General features: G+C 42.2%; 1 protein-coding gene across 1 annotated transcript in view; it reads left to right on the top strand.

The window, feature by feature from the left end:
- The window catches only part of cspg4 (chondroitin sulfate proteoglycan 4), a 65,550-nt gene that overhangs the window by 32,612 nt on the left and 12,410 nt on the right, over positions 1 to 20,528 (top strand). The window contains exons 2-6 of the mRNA XM_062389263.1: positions 2,483 to 2,646; positions 3,780 to 7,331; positions 9,046 to 9,234; positions 9,411 to 9,686; positions 14,897 to 15,073. Coding sequence (XP_062245247.1) covers positions 2,483 to 2,646; positions 3,780 to 7,331; positions 9,046 to 9,234; positions 9,411 to 9,686; positions 14,897 to 15,073 — 4,358 coding nt within the window. The remainder of the gene's footprint in view (positions 1 to 2,482; positions 2,647 to 3,779; positions 7,332 to 9,045; positions 9,235 to 9,410; positions 9,687 to 14,896; positions 15,074 to 20,528) is intronic.

Genomic DNA, 20,528 nt, shown 5'->3' with positions numbered 1-20,528 from the left:
GCAGCAGCTTCACAGCTCGAGATTACGCTGTTAGGAAGCAGGCATGATTCTTTACAGATAATGACGCCGTGTCAGCAGAATCACCTCAGCTAGATCCCATCTGCACCGCCTCACAAGTCCCTGAGAGATGGGGAACACAGCTAAGTGTAACGTTGAAGCAGGAAAACACGAGGCTTGTGATTCACAGTCCAGTTTTCAAAAGACCCTCATGACTGTTTTTCTTTCTTCCAGTACTTATGATTCCATCTTTGCATACACCTGTAAGACAGTGTGAACACAGGAGCCATTTAAGTGAATGTGCAGACACAAGATGAGTGTCACAGAGCAGCAGGAGCATATTGAAAATGTGCTTTTTCAAACACGAAGCCTTTTCAATTCTATTTAGAGCTTTACACAGCTTAGCCGGGGAACTAATGAATTCCAGGTCCAGGTACACTGCCGAGCAAAGCCATTGTGTGTATCATTAGAAGATGTGCTCCCTTTTCCTAAAGTCAACAGCATTGAGCTGAATTTGAACCAGAAAATCCCTGGGCAGAATTTTCTTGGCATCGCTCTCTCCTTCAGCTTTTTATCCCCTTGCTCAGTGAACAATCCAACAAAAGCTCAGGTTTAAGAACAATGGAGCTCACTGCGATTTTCTTTGTTAATGCAATTGCCTGTAAGAAAAGATCCTGTTCCCCTATTTTTCAGTCTCAGCCCGAAGGCCGCAAAGCAATTAGCATTAGTCTTTGCTTTGAAATATCTTCCCAGAGATAGTGCCATTACAGCCCCATGCACAGTCACCAGCAGCGCAGAACAATAGCCTCTGAAAAGTGAATGATGTGCAGCCGTGATCATTTAGTTGGACCCAGCATAATACAAGCAATACATACACGTTCTGCTTCATTCTCAATGTGATTTAACAAGAAGCATCTTATTGCAACTTTTCTCTTCAGTTCATTTGTTCCCTGTGATATTTATTTCTGCGAGCCACCCACATGGTGTTTCTGTGGCTGAAGTTTATAAACAAACGTCTGTGTATGTCTGGCCCCGTGCACCGGCCGTTCATCACGGACACTGTTCATAACAGAGAGGCCCTGAAACCAAAAGCCTCACAGCCTCTATGCCTCATAGTGAAATCACAAACGCACAGGCGCCATGATAAAAGCCCTGCGTTCATCCTTGCTGACATGAAAATGATTGTCTTTGTCCACATTTCTCGTGCTTGTTGAAGATCCGCGATGGAAGGGTTGGCTTACAGGACGAGAAACCACAGGACAAATCTACCCTACAGTGTTTTGACGTTGGCAGCGGGGCATTAATGCAGATGCAACACAGACACACTCTGCTCTTTGAAGCCTCACACAGACACACATTTGCTCTCACATCCACACCTTTCAGACAGACTCTCGAGAAGATGCTTTTTCCATTTATAGCTACTCGTTCATGGGAAAGTGGTCCCAAACTTTTGAACCTCTGTATGAATGTGAACATTTATTATCTTATGTTCTCCTCCTCTATTTGCTGACTCCTGTCTGAGAGGTTATTTTGAGAGATTTATGCCGAGTGGCATCAAGCTGCCATGCTGGGCAACTGGACGCTGGTGTTGGTTTTTAGGAATATTTTGGCCTTCATGAACTCATAGGAATGTTCTAAGTTTGACACAGCAGCGTCTCTCTCTGCGCCGTTATTTTCAAATATTACAGACTGCCTTCTTGGCTGCTTTAAAATGGGTTTCTGTGTCTTGAACTAAGGGTGAGTGGGTGGCTGATGGAAAGCCCCCTTTCTATATCTCTTGGATAGGGCTGTGGAAAACCTAAGCCCAGGAAAGAGGGTCTTGGAAGTGGTCCAGTTTAATCTGGGAGCATGTGCATGTGCGCATGTGAAAAAATGACTTCCTGTGGTTCACATTTTGTCTAGTGTGCCTGACAGCACAGTCCGAGGCAGGTGGCTGAATTTGCATATCGTTGGAAACAAGACAGCTCAAGCCTGGGAAATCCTGCACCCCCAAGTCTCTATATGCCCAGAAAACGTCTGCAGGGGTAATGACTGATGTCTCAGAGACAGAATCCCTTTGCAGCCAGGGGAGCTCCACTTTAACCAGAGGCAGCTGGAAGACACCTGATAATACAGACATGAGTCCTGATTAAGTTGTACTGTAATGACACGTATCTCATTTGTTTCTCAAACCTCATGTTAGATTTCGAGGAGTTGCCAGTCAGCAGTTGTATAATGAGTTTTTATTGTGCACAGGTGTCTTCAGGTGTTGTCCCCATGTAGAGAGCTGAATGGAGGACATTTTCAAATCACTTAATTTTTGTGCAATAGTGCCTTTGACGTCTAAATGGCCTACAAAATGCAAAAGTGTGTTTGTGTGTGTGTGTTTTGCATTGTGTAAGATATTGTGAAAATCACAGATTTTTGCAATTTTGATGTGGTAAAAGCATTGACGTCTTGGAAACCATGATATCTATTTCTGATCAACTTTTTTCACTCTTTACAGAGTCCTACTTTGGGGCCAGCCACTGCAGTTTACAAGTCATCCAAGATGTCTCCACTTTCCAACTGTCACTGCATATTAAGACAAGTCGGAGGAGTGGGCTACTGCTCCTGGCTGCAGGGATGGAGGACTACCTATTTGTTGAGCTGCAAAACGGGAAAATACAGGTGAGTTGTGAACAAACGGCTGTGGATTCTGTAATGTAGGCGGGACAGTCCCTAAAACACAAAATATGTGACTAAGATTTTAGCTCAACTGGTGGAGAGAGTTTCACAATGTCATGATTAGGGTTTTATTTGTTCAACGGTGGTCTTAAGAGAAACTAACTGCAGACAAAGAGACTTGATATTCCAAGAATAAAAGTAAAGGAGACTTATTATGCTTTTCAGTTTTTATCTTTCCCTTTGTGTTAAATAGGTAGAACCGACTGGTCAATAGTCCGCCCGTTTCTTTCACATGACATCGCAATGCACTACATTTGCATCATGCATGCCCAGAAGCCGTCAGGCTCCATAACAAAGCCAGATAAAGTGAGCGCATATTCCATAATTTTCTCAAACCTGGAAGTAGTTGACCAATCACAGAGGGGGACAGCTGGCCAATCAGAAGGGACTGGTCTTTATTGGTAGGGAGCTTTGAAGAGACCTATGGCTGGAAAGAGGCGATGCAGAAGCGATGTGAACATTAGAGCATGTAAGCCTTTTCAAGTGATAAACCAGACTTAAATTATGAACCTGCATTTGAGCCGAACATGTCACCTTTAAATAGCAGTTAAGAAGTGTTCACTTACTTTGAAAATAGGATGTAAGACAGCATGCTCTTTTCTGCTAAATAGCTGTTTTCAAAAAGTTATAGCCCGTATGGTGTTAGTTTACATTGTTTTCTTCCTCCTGTCCCTTCATCTGCTTTTATCTGCAGAATATTTCCCTTTCCCCTATAACCGACTATGTACTGATTGTTTCATGGGAGTGATTAATATTGGATGTTATTGATGCGTGCTCTCCCTCCTGCATGTTGCATGTGGAGAGCCACGTGTCTTCCTCACTGGACTACTACAATACACAAGCTTCATCTCCATTTTCTTGCAGCTGTAGGTTTTATAGTTCCCAATTATTCCAGCCTTAATCCCATCAGAGAATATGTTTTTACACTAATTTCCTGCAGCCTCCGGGCGCTTATGGGGCCCTGTGGCAGATCATTACGTATTGACCCTGTGGCTGGGCATGCAGCGATTATGGATTACTGAAGTAGGTGTGTATTTAAGTCGCATATTAAATTGTCCTTTTTTCCTTTCCATAAGGCACGGATGAACTCAGGCTCTGGTGAGGTGACGCTGTCCTCATCCCAAGGAGTACAGCTGAACAACCTCCTGGACCACAAAATCGCACTGACCCTGCAAGATGGCAAACTCACCATGATAATTGATGATCTCTATCCAACATATGTTCCTGTGAACGACGATGGGGAACTACTAAATATTGACATGGGCCTTTGGCTTGGAGGCACAGGAGACCTGGATGCTCCCTACCTCACCAATGCCATTCCCCCTTTCCGGGGATGCATGACCGAGGTTAAATTTGAGTCTCATCAGTTTGATATTCTCAGCACAGCCTTTAAACAATGCCAAGACACAAAGGAGTCCTGCAGCAGTGAGTTTGAGGCTGGTGATGGCGAGGCAACAAGTTTCAGCACTCCTGATTCCTTTGTTTCTTTCCCCACCTGGAGCGGGGCTAGTGGCGCTCCAAGGGTCTTGGAGTTCCTAATGAAAACCACCATTGAGGATGCGTTACTTGTTTTCCACCCTGGCAGAGACTCAGACTTCATTGCTATTGCTGTGATGAAAGGTTATCTCAAAGGTGTCCTGGACCTCGGCAGTGGCATGAAGGTACTGGAGAATACCGAGGTGCAGCTGGATGATGACCAGTGGCATAGAGTTAAGGTTCAGATCAGTCAGGATTCTTTTGTTATTAATGTAGATAGCCAGCCTTCCTCCCTCCCACTTGACTCATCAGAAAAACTGGACTTAGCAGGAAACCTATATTTAGGAGGAATCCAGGGGAAAATGAAGGAAGTCTTTCGTGAAAGTGGGTCCTTGAATAGGGCAGAAGAGGAAATGACAGCTGAGTCCTTCATTGGTTGTTTGGGCGAAATCAAAGTAAATCAGAAGGATCGAAGCCTACAAGATGCTTTGGTGACGAAAGATGTTCACGTTAAATGTGAAGGAGACGACTACGACTACTCAAGTTATTATGATGTAGACGCAACTACAACTCCCCCTGTCCGCATCCGATATGTCGACATGGACGAAACTGGACAACACTGCTACCCAACTGATGAAACCCCAGAGATATTCAGAAATGTAACCAAACTTCTTGATGTCACACCATTGCTTGTTCCGGAAGGTGGAGAAGTTTTTCTTGATATCAACAACCTAAGCCCTACATTTGACCTCAGTGTTGCAGGGATGCGTCAGTCAGACATTATCTTTACCCTCCAAAATGATCCATGGTATGGCCTGGTTGATATGGACCTCAACACAAAACACACACAAAAGTTCACTCTACTGGATGTTGTTAATAAGAAAATTAAGTACATGCATGATGGAAATGATAGGTATGCAGATCAAATCCAAATAGAGGTGGTTACTCACAGTGATGGTTACCTTCCAGAATGTCTAAAGACTCCCAGAGATTATGTCCTCCCAGTTGAGATACTTCCTGTCAATGATATACCACAACTAAGTGGAGGAGAAATCACAATCACTGAAAATGGCAGGACTCGTCTGAGCCCTAGCCTTATCAGAATTGTGGATTCTGACACCCGGTGTGACCAATTAGTAGTAACTGTAACCTCAGAGCCGTCCATGGAGGTTGGTTACCTTGAAAATGGTCAAAGGCCAGGAAGAAGCATCTCAGAATTCACATGCAGAGAATTGAAAGATGGACATATTTATTTTGTACATAGAGAGGGTAGTTCTGCTGGAATAACATTGGAAGTATCTGATGGACAGTCAGTAAGCCAGTCAACTACTTTAAAGTTGTCCGTAACACAGCCACATATGACAATTGTTACCAACACTGGCCTTCTCTTGCCTCAAGGAAGCAACTCGTCCATAGGTATTGAAACTCTGGCTGTTATCGCTCATCCTCGTAACGGAGATATCATGTATAACATTACACAACCTCTGCTATTTGGAGAACTACACATTATGACAAGTGATGGACTGTACAAGCAGGTAACAGCTTTCCATCAGTCTGATCTGGATCAAAACCGCATAAGGTACGTCAGCACAGACTCAAGTGACCAGGAGGATATTGTTGTGGAGCGAATTCAGTTTGACACCCATTTGGGGAAGTTCTCCCTCTGGAACAACACCTTCTTAGTAAAGATCATGCCTGCGCAAGTTAAAGTTTCTGTCCTGGTTCCCTTGGAAATGGAGGCTGGTGAGGAGCAAACAATTGGCCTCACAGAGCTTCAGGCTGTAGTGAAAGAGAAAAACCCAGATCCACAAACTGTAAAATACATCCTTGTCAAGCCGCCAACACTAGGAAGTCTCCTGATGTCAGATAAAGAGCTAGCTGAGGGTGATATGTTTACCCAGAAGGACATTATTGACAATACTATTAGCTACAGGGTCCGAGTGCAAAGAGCTGCAGATAGTCTTGACCAATTTCAGTTTAGAGTTTTGGTTGAGGACCAATATTCTCCTCTGTACACCTTCCCAATCAATATCCTTGCCAATGCAGATGCCCCTGTTCTGACCAATGAGATGCTAGTTGTCTTGCAGGGTGCTGAGGAAACTCTGAACAAAAACTATCTTTGGATGCAGTCACAGACCTCGACGGATTTTGTTTACCGTGTCTTACAAGGGCCAAAGAATGGACGACTGATAAGGGACTCCCCTGAAGACCAGCCTAGATTTGAGGGGGCAATCAGAGTTTTCAGTAATGAAGACCTAAAACTTGACAGGCTTATTTACAAGCACGATGGCTCCAGGACAAGCACTGATGAGTTCCATTTCTCAGCATTTGATCAAGGAGCAGAAAACTCTGAAAATCAGGAGGCAGTCAGTGGTGTTTTCAGATTATCAATTCAAACCAAGAACGAGCACGTTCCTGTGAGGGTCGTGGATAAAGTCTTCAACGTGGTCCGCTATGGTCAGCATCTGCTAACAACAGATGTGATCCAGTTCAAGGACGATGACTCCGGTTTCAATGACACCCAAATTGTCTACGCTCGTGAGGGAATCCTATCAGGCAATATCGTTTCAGCGTCCAACCCATCACAGCCTCTTTTCCGTTTCACCCAAGCTGACCTGCGAGACAAAAAGATTCTTTTCATCCACCGTGGAGCCGATCGAGAACGCTTCTCACTCCAGGTGTCAGACGGCTACCACAAGACCACTGCGCTCCTAGAGATCGAGGCTGGTGAGGCCTACCTACGAGTTGTGAACAACGCAATCATAGTCATCGACCATGGAAGCACCAAGACCCTTAACACCTCGCTGCTGAGCGCTGACACCAACGTGGACGTCAGAGATGACAGCGAGATCAAGTTCCAGATTACATCCCCACCAAGTGATGGCAAAATTATTGTGAGTGGGATTGAGGCCTCTACGTTCTCCCAGGAAGACCTAAAAAAAGGAGTTGTGTCATATGAGCATAATTATGAGAGTCGGAGGTCCAAGGACTCTTTCAGCTTTAGGGTCCAAGCCCATGGTTACTCTGAAGACGGTACCTTCAGGATTAAAATATTCAAGCAAGGTTACAGATCTGAGCCTGAGGTGATAACTAATGAGGTCATCATTTCCTATGAGGGAGAGCACACCATCATCACCCCGGATCATCTCAAGGTAATGTTCACTGACTGAGATTACAGTATATTGAGCATGACAGATTTTTCACAACTTGTTTCAATGGACACAGTGAAGGAGAGATAGGAAACAGGGTCAGAGAATAAGGGACAGACTCAGAATAAATGGTTTGCCGGCTCGACACCCGACTCTTCATGCAACAATACACCATTTGTTTTAATACAGATTGGTAATAATAATGTTGCAGGACATTATGTTTGTCTTTTTTAAGTTTATTGTTTCTTATATAAAAAATAGCCTTCACATGACTTGGGACCCTGTCTCTAAACTACATCATAAACACATGAAAGCCGGGCTAAATAGGAGTATGCAGTTCCTGCTTTTGATCTAGTTTATGTACTAAATTGCAGTCTATTAAGTGTGGAAAACAGTGCACTGAGCATCCCCTGAGGAGCTTCCTGAAGCCCGCTGTAATTTATAAGATGAGTCTGTCTGCACTTCATTTTCAAAGCAATTAATGGGGTTTAAATTGTCGGCCAAATCATTAGACATCCCCTGTATGTAACTTGACTTTGAAAATAATGAGGAACATTCCTGAAAGTAAATCATTTCCTTCACTCTCACTTGAATTTCACAACAGTGCGCACGTCTTAAATCTGCAGCATTGACTGGAGAATAATGTAGACACCTGGTGCACATACAGTATTATTGAAATATGTATTCAACGAAGCCTTGGCAGAATGGCCTTTACAAGAAGTAAAATATTGATTTGGCTTCTCGGAGCTTTCCCAGTGTGTGTCCTTACTATGAAATGAAAAGTAGTACATTCGTCTGAACCACTGTCAAACACACAAGGCTCCCCAACATTTAATAAAATATCTCAAAAGTGGGGGGACTTCAAATCTCCCTGTGTGTGAATCTGTCACATCTGTACTGTCTAACAACGTCCAAATTCCATATTAGCATATATATTATACTATAGTAGGAAGTTTACACTGTGTGTTCATGTTAACTATATGCTATTATGGCATCCAGCAAGTGAATGTAGTGCACCGATATTCTTGTAACATATTTAAAAACTTATTTTGATCTCAACTGCTCACCTGTAAATTGCATTTCCATGATAAATCTGACATGCACAGACCGACAGAAATATAGAGACCTATCAAAATATCCCAAACCACCTCGATGTTAGTTACACACACACACACACACACACACAGGTAAAAACAATACCAGCTGCTGTCACAGCCAGTACACAATACACAAGGCACCTAAATCCATGTCAGCCAATTTCAAACGAAAACTGCTTTTCAAAAAGTGTATCAGTCGATTCGATATGTTTTGCCAACTGTCTTCATAGAAGTTGCACAACCCTCTGCTATTTTTGTTAGCTGAACGTATCATCTCCAATTTCGGTGAGTTTTCAGTGAGACTGATTGATTTGCCGTTCTTATTATGACTTCCCCTCAAGTTCTTAGGCTAAACGAACAATTTAAAAATCCATGAAAATGATTCCCTTCACAAAGATGTAAACCAGGGCTGTTTTCTCAGGAAGAGTTGTTAACGAACAACAGTGAATGTGTGTTTGCTGAAGTACTGTTATTTAATGAAGGAATGGTTTGTTGTAAAACATGTTTCAACATTGTATGCTAGGTTATTAACTCCGGTATATACATCTGCTAGTTCATCATTCTACATTAAACAGTTATGTATGTTTGTTTGTGCATCCTTTGGCACTTGTTTCTTATAGGTGGAGCAAGCAGATATTCTCCCAACAGAAATGGTGTTCACCATTAAAGAACTTCCACGGTTCGGTCATGTGGTCAAGCTGACAAACAGTTCAGACAGCGCAGCCTCGCCTGTCCTCAACTACATCCACACCTTCAGTCAAGAGGACATTGATCAGGGACGCATCCTCTATGTGTCTGCGTCCATTCAGGTTCAGTGCCATTTCATTTATTCTCTTGCATTAAATTATATGTGGCAGCCTGGTCTCTTTTTATTCGTGCTGAGAGTAATATCTGACTAAAGCACAACCTCCGCCTCTGATGGGTTTGAGGCACAAGGTTTATTTTTAGTATATCAATAACTTATTTGAACATCCTTTTATTTCAGGGCAATGACGCCTTCACAGTGGACGTCAGCAACGGTTTCACCACAGTGGAGGACTTACAGATCTCTGTGAACATCGTCCCCCGGCTCATCCCCATCCAGACCTTCAACTTCACTGTGAAGGAAGGCCTCAGCAGGGTCATTAATGCAGAGATCATAAACATCTCTCATCCCTTCTACAGCTCAGAAAACATAGATTTTGTGGTGGAAGAGCCGCCACAGCATGGGGACATCCGCTACCTTGATGGAGACGAACTCTCTTACTTCACATGGGAGGAGGTATGTTGTTTCATTAAGGAAGGAATAAAGATATTACAAATTCACTTATATTGTCTAAAACAGAACAATCCCATCTTCCTGCTTAATTTTTGATTAACAATCAGGTGAAGTTTTATTGCTCAAGAACATGATGCTATACTGCTGTTTTTGGTATGATTAGCAACACATTAAAAATTACTTGCAGAGTGTAGCGCAGGAACTATTTTAAATATCAACTACATCATTATTGCTGAGTCTTGGTGACTCCATTTCAGGTGTCACTACAACAGTGATGCTGCTATTGTAGGCCGCTTTGCTAATGTTGCAGGGGGCGGGGTCTGCTGTTACCAGCCTGGTCCGATGGGATCAATGAACCAATTCACCTCTTGTTAATGATAACTTAGAAAAATATAACAATCAATGCGAACATGTAAAACAGTGCATTGAAAAAATATAGTGGAGTAGAAGGTGCAAATATTTGCTGAAGTGAAGTAAATAATATACTTACCTACATCTCAGCACTTATATTTCAGCAATAGTTGAGCAAACAACAAGTAACTAACAACGTGACACTGTCATGTTATAACTGTGGAAGTTGATATGAAGGACATGTGAGCAAATCATTGGCTAATTACACTTCCAGCAGATACATAGCGAGAAATTAAGTGAAGTCTTCACTCTGTTGATGGAATATTTCAGTAAATGCTGCACTACAGAAGTTCTACAGAGCTGGTTGATAATAACGATGTGTGGGTTTGTCTCATTATCTATTATTGATGTGAAAATATTGATTATAGCCACTTCAAGGATTATGTTTTTCCTTTTGAATTACGTCACTGTCTTCAAAGTTCCCCTCAAAATTCGGTCTTTTGGTTTTGCTATGCCTGCAATTAATAGATTCACTGGATGCTGAGTAGATAAAACTATAAAAATGTTTTAACAGCAAACAGTTGGATGGACCAAATTGTTAGTGAAAGGAATGTGAACACATGAATCATCAAAGCCACCTAAACATTGGATTCTCTATCCCACATTTTAAGGCTTAGATGCATTTAAATTATTTTCAAGGATATTACCATACCCGTCCCTCAATTTTCTTCTGATTCATGTTTTTTTTAACACCCTGGGGCAAAAACTTTCCCAGAAGACCCCAAACCTCATGTATCTATATTTTATCCCATTTAAGTGATCTAGGAAGAGTAACATCTTCCCCTCATGACCAGATCGTGGTGGTTGTTCCACAGCAACGGCGTCACTATGGAACTTTCCCCAGTCACTGCTCGGTGCTGTTTTGGATTTGTTGTGTTGCAGAGAGGGGAGGGAGGATGTGGGCGCTGCTGCAGCACAGTTATCTGCTCTCCCTCCGTGTGGTTCAGAGGCCCCAGCTTTAGGAAAATATTAAAAATGCATGAGTAGTTACCAGTGGAAAAACCTCATGCATTCTGAGTGGACCACATAGTTTAGAGGAGCACACACGTCTGGACCCATATCGCATAGCTCCTGCATTGACACTGGTCGGCCGCTACTCCTTTCTACTTTGCTGAACCATTGTGGAAAAACTGACGATGCCTCTGGAGCGCCCCAAGCCAAAATAAACTGGCCCAGTATATTCCTATAATAATGTGTAAGTGCACACAAACCTCCTGCGCATTGCCGCTGCCAGACGCACTCAAACTTTCGCTCAGAGATCCCAATGTACAACTTGAATCTGTCTAGAAGCTACATAGCAGGGATTATGTCGGTAGTGGAAAGGCATAGATCCACATTATGATCCTCCATCATGCAAATGCCAGAGAAAAAAGATTGCTTGTTCAAAACATTGTCAGCTCTTGTACCACACCAAAGATTCAAGCTGAATATATGTTTGCCGTTCCTTTCCATGCAAACGGTGGGGCGTGGCAGAAATGAGGGAATATCCGCTGGTGTGTTGTGTCATTTCAGCTGTTCAAGAACGTACCAACTATTTTTATTTATGCGTTTAGCGCAATATCGATTGAACCGGAGTCAAGAGTCTGTGAACAGATCCTTGTCTGTATCTTAATGACCCCAAGTATAGAGATCCAGGAGGGAGATTGGAGAGATTGTTGATAAAGACGAGACTGCGAGAAGCGACGGGAAAAAAACTTGACTAGTTTGTCAAAGCACTGAGCTCCAGCCAGAAGCGGTGCCCAACGAGGAAACAAACCAATGTCAGCCCTCTTCTGTTTGTGTACTTTTTTTTTTTTGTTTTTTTCCGGTCGAGTGGTTGGGTTTTTCTCAGCAGCGACACGTATTGAATAGGAGAAGACTGCACCGTGAGTCACCACACCTCAAATGGGAGGATGAAAGGGAGAGGCGTCAACGTCACAGCTGGTGCACACGATGAGCCTCATTCAACAATATCTTCTTAAAGAGATAATTCACAGGAAAATGAAAATTCACTTATTATCCACTCACCACCATGGCGATGGATTTGTAGCCAAATCCAATACAATTAAAGGAAATGGTGGCCGATTCTTCAAATGTAGAAAATCAACAGAAAAAAAAAACATTAAAATGCCTTAGGTGTCATCCAAGTGTTCTTCAGCCTGACATTCAATTTCAATTCAAAACAAGGTCATTGATCACCGGTTACTTCAATTGTATTGGATTTGAATGCAAATCTTTTAAGTCCTAAAACTCCTTCGTTTTTTTGGGGGACTCAATCACGTCACCACCCCTTCATTAGCATAGTGGTGAGTAAACAAAGAGTGAATTTGCATTTGTGGATGAACTATCCATTAAAAAATTTCTCAAATTTGTTTTTAGGAAAGTTCCTGAGAAGACTCTATGTCAAATTCATGATGTGTTCTTAACTTAAGGTTGTAGCCATTAAACCATGGAACATTTAAGATGTAAACATCATTGTGTTCTACCTAAAGATGAATGACTACTTTTAAGAATATGGCTTCTCTTCTTTAACATGTGTTTAAAATTTGAGACATTTAATCAGGACACATTTGCAAAAATATGAGCTCAAACCCGTAAAAAATATTATGAATGATTAAATATCTAGTTGATTTACAGCTTTATTATTAATAAAACAACAGATTATTTAACCCAAGCATATCAGAAGTCAAGTGGCGGTAAGGGTGCTCTTTGGTACGTAGATACAAGTAAGAAAGTAAGAAAACATTGATGAATGTCAGAATTGTCGTAAAAACTGCATAGGTAGGTTTTAAGAAGTAATTCCTTCTTATGAACAGTTGGTGAACGAGGCCCGATGTCCAATCCACTTCCACAGATTAATGCCCAAGCTTCAGTCGGCCCAGCAAGATAAAGTTAGGAGTGTGAGCACATATCTTTATCGCAGTATTTTTTCTCTTATACGTTTACTGCTATTGTAAGATCCATTTGGAGAGGTAACCCCTCCACACACACACACACACACACACACACACCTGCACCTGAGAACTGGACTTACTAGTCATTTTGTGAGGGGGTTTGTACAGTAAATCATACCGTGACTCATGAATGAACATTTAGACGTTGGTAAAGTGACTCTATTTGCCATGTGGCCCAGATGTGCCACATCATTATTGAATCTGTGTCGCGCGGTGTACAGCGTTTTTCCCTCACCACAATGCTGACTCTGACTTACTCTTTAAACGAATGCATTACGTACACATTCAGAAACATATGCTGCGCTGAGTGGGATCCAACTTGGAGAAATACAGGAAATCTGACACAATTTGCTCTAATGCACCTTTACTTTCATCAGGTTCTCTTCTCCATCAGGTCTCCATTAGTTCTTCCATCTGTGGAAACCTATTAAAGTCCACACAGACGCCTTTTATTGAGCACAAAGCACCAAATGTGAGCAAAGTGAACAAACTTCTGTGTTTTTTTCCTCTAATTTCCCCCAAAATACAGTCGTAGAAGCATCAATTATGATTTCATATCAATCACCAATGAAAGTATAAATAAATCAGGCAGCTGGTATCAAATATCGACGCACACATCAGTCTTTCTCTGAAAAAATGTGAAGGCCACATGTCCAACAACCACCCACTGTTTATTGTCCCAGCGAGCAGACTGATTGTCTCCCTGACTTTCCTCGATCAGTAATGATGAAGGGGCCTGTTATTCCACAATGATGCCCATCATATGGGATCAATTTGGCACTTCCTCTTCTCTGAAGCAGGTCCTCTCGTCCCAGCAGACTTCCTTCGACAAGTTTCCAACTGTCCTTTGTGCAAAGAAGTGCCCTGACTCTGTAAATTTGTCAAAAGGTATCAGACGAAAAGGAAAGGTAGACAGATTATGAGATCCAGATAAGCCCACAGCACAGAGTAACAAGAACACAGGGTGCTGCTGGGCACTGAGTTTCTGTCCACAGTGTCGGCTTGTCCTGTGGCCACAGGTGTTGTTTTTCATCTAGCTCACTCGACACTGGGTGACTGATTCTATTGTGCATCTGGTTCCCCTCAAGGGTTCGTCCCACAGGGGAGAATCTCCTGGTTCCTGTGCTGCTGGCAGACTTTAAGACCTGATTATAGGCTGGACTTCTAACTTCACTTACAAAGAAAACAACAGATACAGTGTGCTAACCACAGACAGCATGAAATGGAGACCAGCTGATGTTTTTCTGACATGCTTTAAAAAAAGTAAACAATCAAAGGATTAGTTTGACTCGGGGAAATACACTTCCCGTAATGCAACAAAAAGAAGATGAAGAAGTCTTACTTGAAACTCAAAGACTTTCTGCTATGAATTTGAGATCTTCAAGCCAAAGTGGCGATAACAAGGTTCCCATCTGTAAAAAAGAAATCAAAGTGAATTTCACCCATACATTTTTGCTGAGGTTACTCTTCCTGGAAAGTCAAAAAATGCCTTCAGAACACAGGGCTATGAAGTAAGTCTTAAAAGACATGCCTACTATGGCTGTACATTTATCCAAAATGTCGATTTTTTTCAATATTTGTGGTAATAAATTTGATATTAAAACCAGCATTAATATATTTCATCGCATGTAATAGTTCCCACATCAGCTCTGGAAGGAAACCTTGTCTTTAATTTGAGTTTCTTCTTCTTTCTTGTTGCAGGATGTGTGTTCTGTGGATGGATGTGTTGAGAGACACAGACTCTGTCACTGTAAAATGCTTTATTCCCTCTTTGAGGCTCACTCCGCCTTTCCCTATGCTGTGATGTTTCCTACCAGTGGAGTCTGCTTCCACACTGAGTGACAACTGGATCTCTTTTGTCTCCTCCAGGTGAAACTTGGACACATCTACTACATGCATGACAGCACCGAGAGCACAGAGGACAGTTTTACACTCTCTGCCTCCATTTATGAGATTGAGCGCCGCAGCCTCCCTGTCACCATCTCAGTGACTGTCATACCAGTCAACGACGAGCCGCCAAAGCTGACGCGGAACACCGGCCTGGAGGTAATGTATCGCTGTTTGGGATTGTGTTGGCTGTTACTTTGAGCCCTCCCTGAAGGAAATGTTAATGCAGGAATAAAGTTTGTACCTATAAAATGTAAAGTTAGTTTAATACTTGTTTTCTTCTTTTAGTACATTTCAGCTGATGAGACTTTATGTTGACTACATGTGTTATTTAGTGTGAAGGACGAAGGCCAAAGTTTTGTGTGTTCTGCTTCTAATTACTGAGGATTTTATGCTATAAAGATGATGTGTTTGGAGAAAACAACGTGCTTCCCTACAGCAACATTCCACTTTCAGCATGTATGGTTTTTCTTCTATTACTGTTCACATATGCGCTCCGTGTCCTTCTGGAAAACAGAGCGAGTCGGACCGGCTGTAGACATTGCATGACCGGCCTGATTCCAGAGACACAGAATATGAAAGAACATCAGATCAAAAACTGACTCTAGATCAAGACTGAAGCTTTAGTCTAAAGAGAATAAACAGCTTTGGTGTTGATTTGGTTCGCTTTTTCTTTACAAAAAACAAAAGGGAATTTCATTATGCTTAGCTGCTGATTTGAATCCCATGAGACGTGAAGAGAAAAGACCCTCTGAGACACTCTGGAATATTTTAGATTAGGCTTTCAGGGGGTGAAACGTTGCCATCTTGATATCAGCCTGAGCTGCTCTGGGATCATAGTTTAAAGAATTAAAGAAATCTGAACTTTGGATGAACTCTTGAGTTTACTGTTCTTCACATCCATACTGGATAGTTTTCATCCACAGTTGCAGCCCACTGTCGAGAATCCAATACGCTGTGAGTATTAAATTCACTCCATGCGGCGAGCACGATAAACGCAGAGAATTCCTTTTACTCGGATGCTGAAGGATACTGACCCCACGGATGATGGCGCATGCTGCATCAGAACAGCAGTGGCCTCCACTGCTCTTTTATTTTGTTTTTATATAAAGAACCATAAAACAGCTCCAAAAAGTGGAAAGCAAATCGCGTGAGTCACATAAGTAGAAGAAGGCAGAGATTCACTACTCCACCATGCATCATCAGGTAGAACCTGGAGATGTACAGTATCTCTATGCATTTTACTGCCTTGCCAAATTTAGTCATATGTATTCCACTGAAACAGAAGGAAACATATGATCATAGGATGCATACATCTCGATGTAGCTTTGAAAAAGTACTAGTTAATATATTTAGACTCATCTTTGTTCTATTTATGCACTAAAGCTGTGTATCACTATTATTTTCTTAGTTATTACAGTGGAATTCTATTAAGATAAAGTAACAGGTAGAATTACTAGCCAGCTCTGATGAAAACAGAGGGACATGTTTAAACTTTTAAGTTTTCCACTATTCACACTGTGTGTTTAGATTCTGTGTCGTCAGAGTAATAAAGGAAAAAGATGTATGCATGTGTGTGTTTGCAAAAAAACGAAGGCAGCTTCAATAGCCTCTGTGTTGAATTCAACATATACAAGCTTCCCAGTGTGTTTGTACCACGCTGTCAAAAAGCTTCAAGTCAGTCATAAAAGGAGAAGTTGTGCTGGAACCCGTGACGTAGATCATACTGTAGGAGCAGGGAGGCAGTTGGAAAAAGGCAGCAGTAATCAGCTCAGAGAGCTGGAAACCAAATGTGTCATTCAGCTCTGCCTGTGGCTCCGCGTCTCCGTGGCAACCCGTATTTTTGGAAAACCAAGATGGTCGTGGAGAACCGCAGCTATCTGGCAGGGGGGAAAGCGGCGTCCAATCCCTGCCTCTCCACTGCCGGGGCTGCGGAACGTAACATAATAATAAGTGGATGTTGAACCCATGCACAGCCGGCGCTGTCCCGGCAGCGGTGGGATTGATTTAAAGCAGGAAGTGTGTTTGTGTATGAGCGCGCGTGTGTGTGTGTGTGTGTGTAGTGACCTCTGCTGCTGATGATCAGACATGATGGCTAACATGGCCGTGATCGGGCTCTGTTCAAGCTCACCATTGATCCCATTTGGCCCAGTCTACAGGATACAGCTGGTGTGGATTAGGGTTTACACTCCGTCTCCGTCTGTCTGTAACTTCTACTTGACTTTCATGTATTTCTGAATAGTTGTCACAATAGATCAGTCTGAATTCTCCACAGTCTAGTTTCTTAGTCTGTCTATCTATCTATCTATCTATCTATCTATCTATCTATCTATCTATCTATCTATCTATCTATCTATCTATCTATCCATCCGCCCCCTTCCTCCCTCCGTCTGTCTGTCTGTCTGTCTGTCTGTCTGTCTGTCTGTCTGTCTGTCTGTCTGTCTGTCTGTCTGTCTGTCTGTCTGTCTGTCTGTCTGTCTGTCTGTCTGTCTGTCTGTCTGTCTATCTATCTATCTATCTATCTATCTATCTATCTATCTATCTATCTATCTATCTATCTATCTATCTATCTATCTATCTATCTATCTATCTATCTATCTATCTATCTATCTATCTATCTATCTATCTATCTATCTATCTATCTATCTATCTATCTATCTATCTATCTATCTATCTATCTATCTATCTATCTATCTATCTATCTATCTATCTATCTATCTATCTATCCAACCATCCATCAGCATGATATCTATCTTAATGACCAGTGAGTGATATTGTTTTATTCCTCATTCAAACTCAGAGCATTATTCAGTATGTAGTCAGTCAGTCTCAAAGAGGAGCACCACTGCTGCAGAGGAGGAGCTGAAATCACACCTCCACTGTCTTCTCGCTGTCTTTCCTGCTACAGCTGTTGTCGTCTTTCTTCCTGTTGTTTTTGTTGTTGTTGTTGTTGTTGTTTTCCTGTAGTTTGTCCAGCTTCCCCTCCCAATCCCCAACATACAGTTAGGAACACACCTTTAAGTGACCTGTTCTTAAACCAGCCAAGGCCTCAGATGCCTCAGACAGAGCGATACAGATCCAGATGTCCGTCCCCACCTCAGAGTCTTAAACATTTGAAGAGATGGATGTATCCTGTGGACTCATCAGTAAACTAAGTCCTCTGCCTCTAACAGCTCCTTCATTACTGCCTCCAAATGAAATATCAGCCACTGTGTCCGATCAAATTAAATTTGCAGCCCATCCTCTTAGGCGCTAAATGCATCGATTGTTACATAAGCCATCAATCTGCGAAGCCATTTTCAGACTACCTGCCGGAGACTGGCTGCTGCTCGGCTGGGGTATGGTGTGGGGTGATGTGGCCATCTAGTGTTGAGGGCTGTGGACTGCACTGGGAAGAAAGAAACATTTGCACTGACGAGCATGAATCCAGTGATGTGACCTAATTTTAAATATTACTCCTTTTTATTACCATAGCTACAAATTGTTTTACAATTTTAAGCTTTTATATTCCTCTCAGTAATAGTCTGGTGTATTTATGCTCAATAGATAATCACAACTGTATATGTTGATCATCATCATCATATCTCATAACTAAACCCTGTGTAATTGTTGATGTGAAAAAGAACTATAAGAAGGGATTACATTGATGAAATATAGGGTCACTTTGGGTCCTTTAGGGTAAATTCTAGGGTCACTGAACTATTATTCAGGAAAAGACAGATTCATAAATAGTGGCAACAATCTGCAGAAATAAAGGCACCATTCCTCAGCTTCACATCCAGATGCAGTGACATACATACATGATGTTATATATATACAAATGTTGGTAACAGTTTTAAATTCAATTTGGTTGTTAAGTAAATTAGACAAAATTACACATTCATTTTGCGTATTAGGATATTTAATGTGATGGACAGATGCAAAGATAGCACAGGTTATATCTATGGGAAATTCAAAAGGAATTTGTAGTTTTTTCTGAATATAATTTGTTCCATTAGCCTCAGCTCATGTTGGCCTATTTTCCTTCTTGACTCTTTGCCTGCCACGCTCGCCTCACAATGCACCTCTCCAGCCTCCAGCTTTCTCACGTCCTGTCTCGTCAGTCGGCTCCCCAGCCCGTTCACCTGCTGGCTGCACAGTCAACAACGGAATGGGTTATTTTCTGATCCACACCGCACCCTTCCAAGTTTCAAGTGCTTTTTGTTTGATCCTGGGAAATACAGACAAACAAACCAACATACAAATGGACTGGGGTGAAAACATCACCTCCTTGTTAGAGCTAAAAAGTGCTTTCCAGCCTTGAGCATGTGTTTTCAATTGAGCTTGTCAGAGAGCTGCAAGAGAACCTGATTTATTTTGTGAATTGTGGCCTTTAATTGCGACACCTTTCTAAACTTACTATAAACAACTGAAAGCATAGTTTAGCAGACGCTTCGGTGTTGTAGGTATAAACATTTCTCAAATTAACACCCCGGTTCATGTTTCTTCATACCTGGAGCTTTTCCCCCCATTTCTTGCAAGAAAACCTTTGACAGCCTCAGTTTTGTAGTGGTAGAAGAATAATAGGTGGGTATTCTAACACCAGCTTTTGCCTACAACAATTCTACTTTAGTGTTTATAAATTGTCCAGGTGGTTGGCAGTGTTGTCAGCTTGTCTGCGTGCTGTAGCACCCCTAGAGCTAACAGAAGGACTAAGAGCCTCTCACGACTGACTGTCTATAACAGGAGGAATGAAACAGAGGAGGGAATAATGCAATGAGCAGCTGTCTCGTCCCCGGTTCACAGGAGATGGTGGATGCACTGCCTTAAGGCAAACAGATTCACTTCCAGCTTCACTAAGTCCAGATTTGGCTAAAAAAATGTTTGGGTTCAGTCTCTGCTCCCCGAATCAGCCTCTGGACAACCCATCAGGCTCAGTTGTTTTGCAGGCCTGAAATATAAACCGTCCCCTGGAGGCTGAGCATCTTAGGGGGCTGATGTCACTGGTTCTCTGCAGGCCTCAGCAGTTGCAGTGGATCAAATCCAACCTATCAGAGGCCTGATGTGACGCAGAACCACCAGTTCTCTATAGGTTGGTGTGACAGTGTTCCTCTGAAGGTGACACACCACCTGCCGCGCTCATCCCGGCAGGTTATCTTCATCCTGCAATGAAGGCGTGTGGCACTTGAGAGATCACTTTCCTCAGAGGTGTTCCTTTGGACTGGACTTGTTCTGACTACAACTGTTCTATCAGACAGAACTGTCAGACAGTTCACTTTCTAATGACCTCTGCTGTTGCCTCTACATGAGAAGGTAGCACGGTGGAGTAGCAGCAGAACTTTCATTTTAATTCAAACATGTCTGCAGTCATGAAAGTAAAGATTTGAGAGAGACAAAGATGCAATGTGTCAAAAGCAAAAACAAAAGCACAAAGTGTGTAATGATGAAAAGCTGCTTTGAACCGCTGCTGCTGCTGTGTGTGAGACTGATAGAGCTTTGATGCTGTATCAAACCAAATGGGATGTGAGGAGCAGCGGCGTGTAAGGCAACGCTATTATACACTTAAACACACATTGGTTATATTGACCCAATCCAGATGGGTCTGAAATACCAGAAACATCATAGAGGAATGAAA

This window comes from Platichthys flesus, chromosome 6 (genome assembly GCF_949316205.1).
Source record: "Platichthys flesus chromosome 6, fPlaFle2.1, whole genome shotgun sequence".
Classification (NCBI taxonomy): domain Eukaryota; kingdom Metazoa; phylum Chordata; class Actinopteri; order Pleuronectiformes; family Pleuronectidae; genus Platichthys; species Platichthys flesus.
The sequence above is the reverse complement of the archived record's forward strand: the minus strand, read 5'-3'. Positions and strand labels throughout refer to the sequence as shown.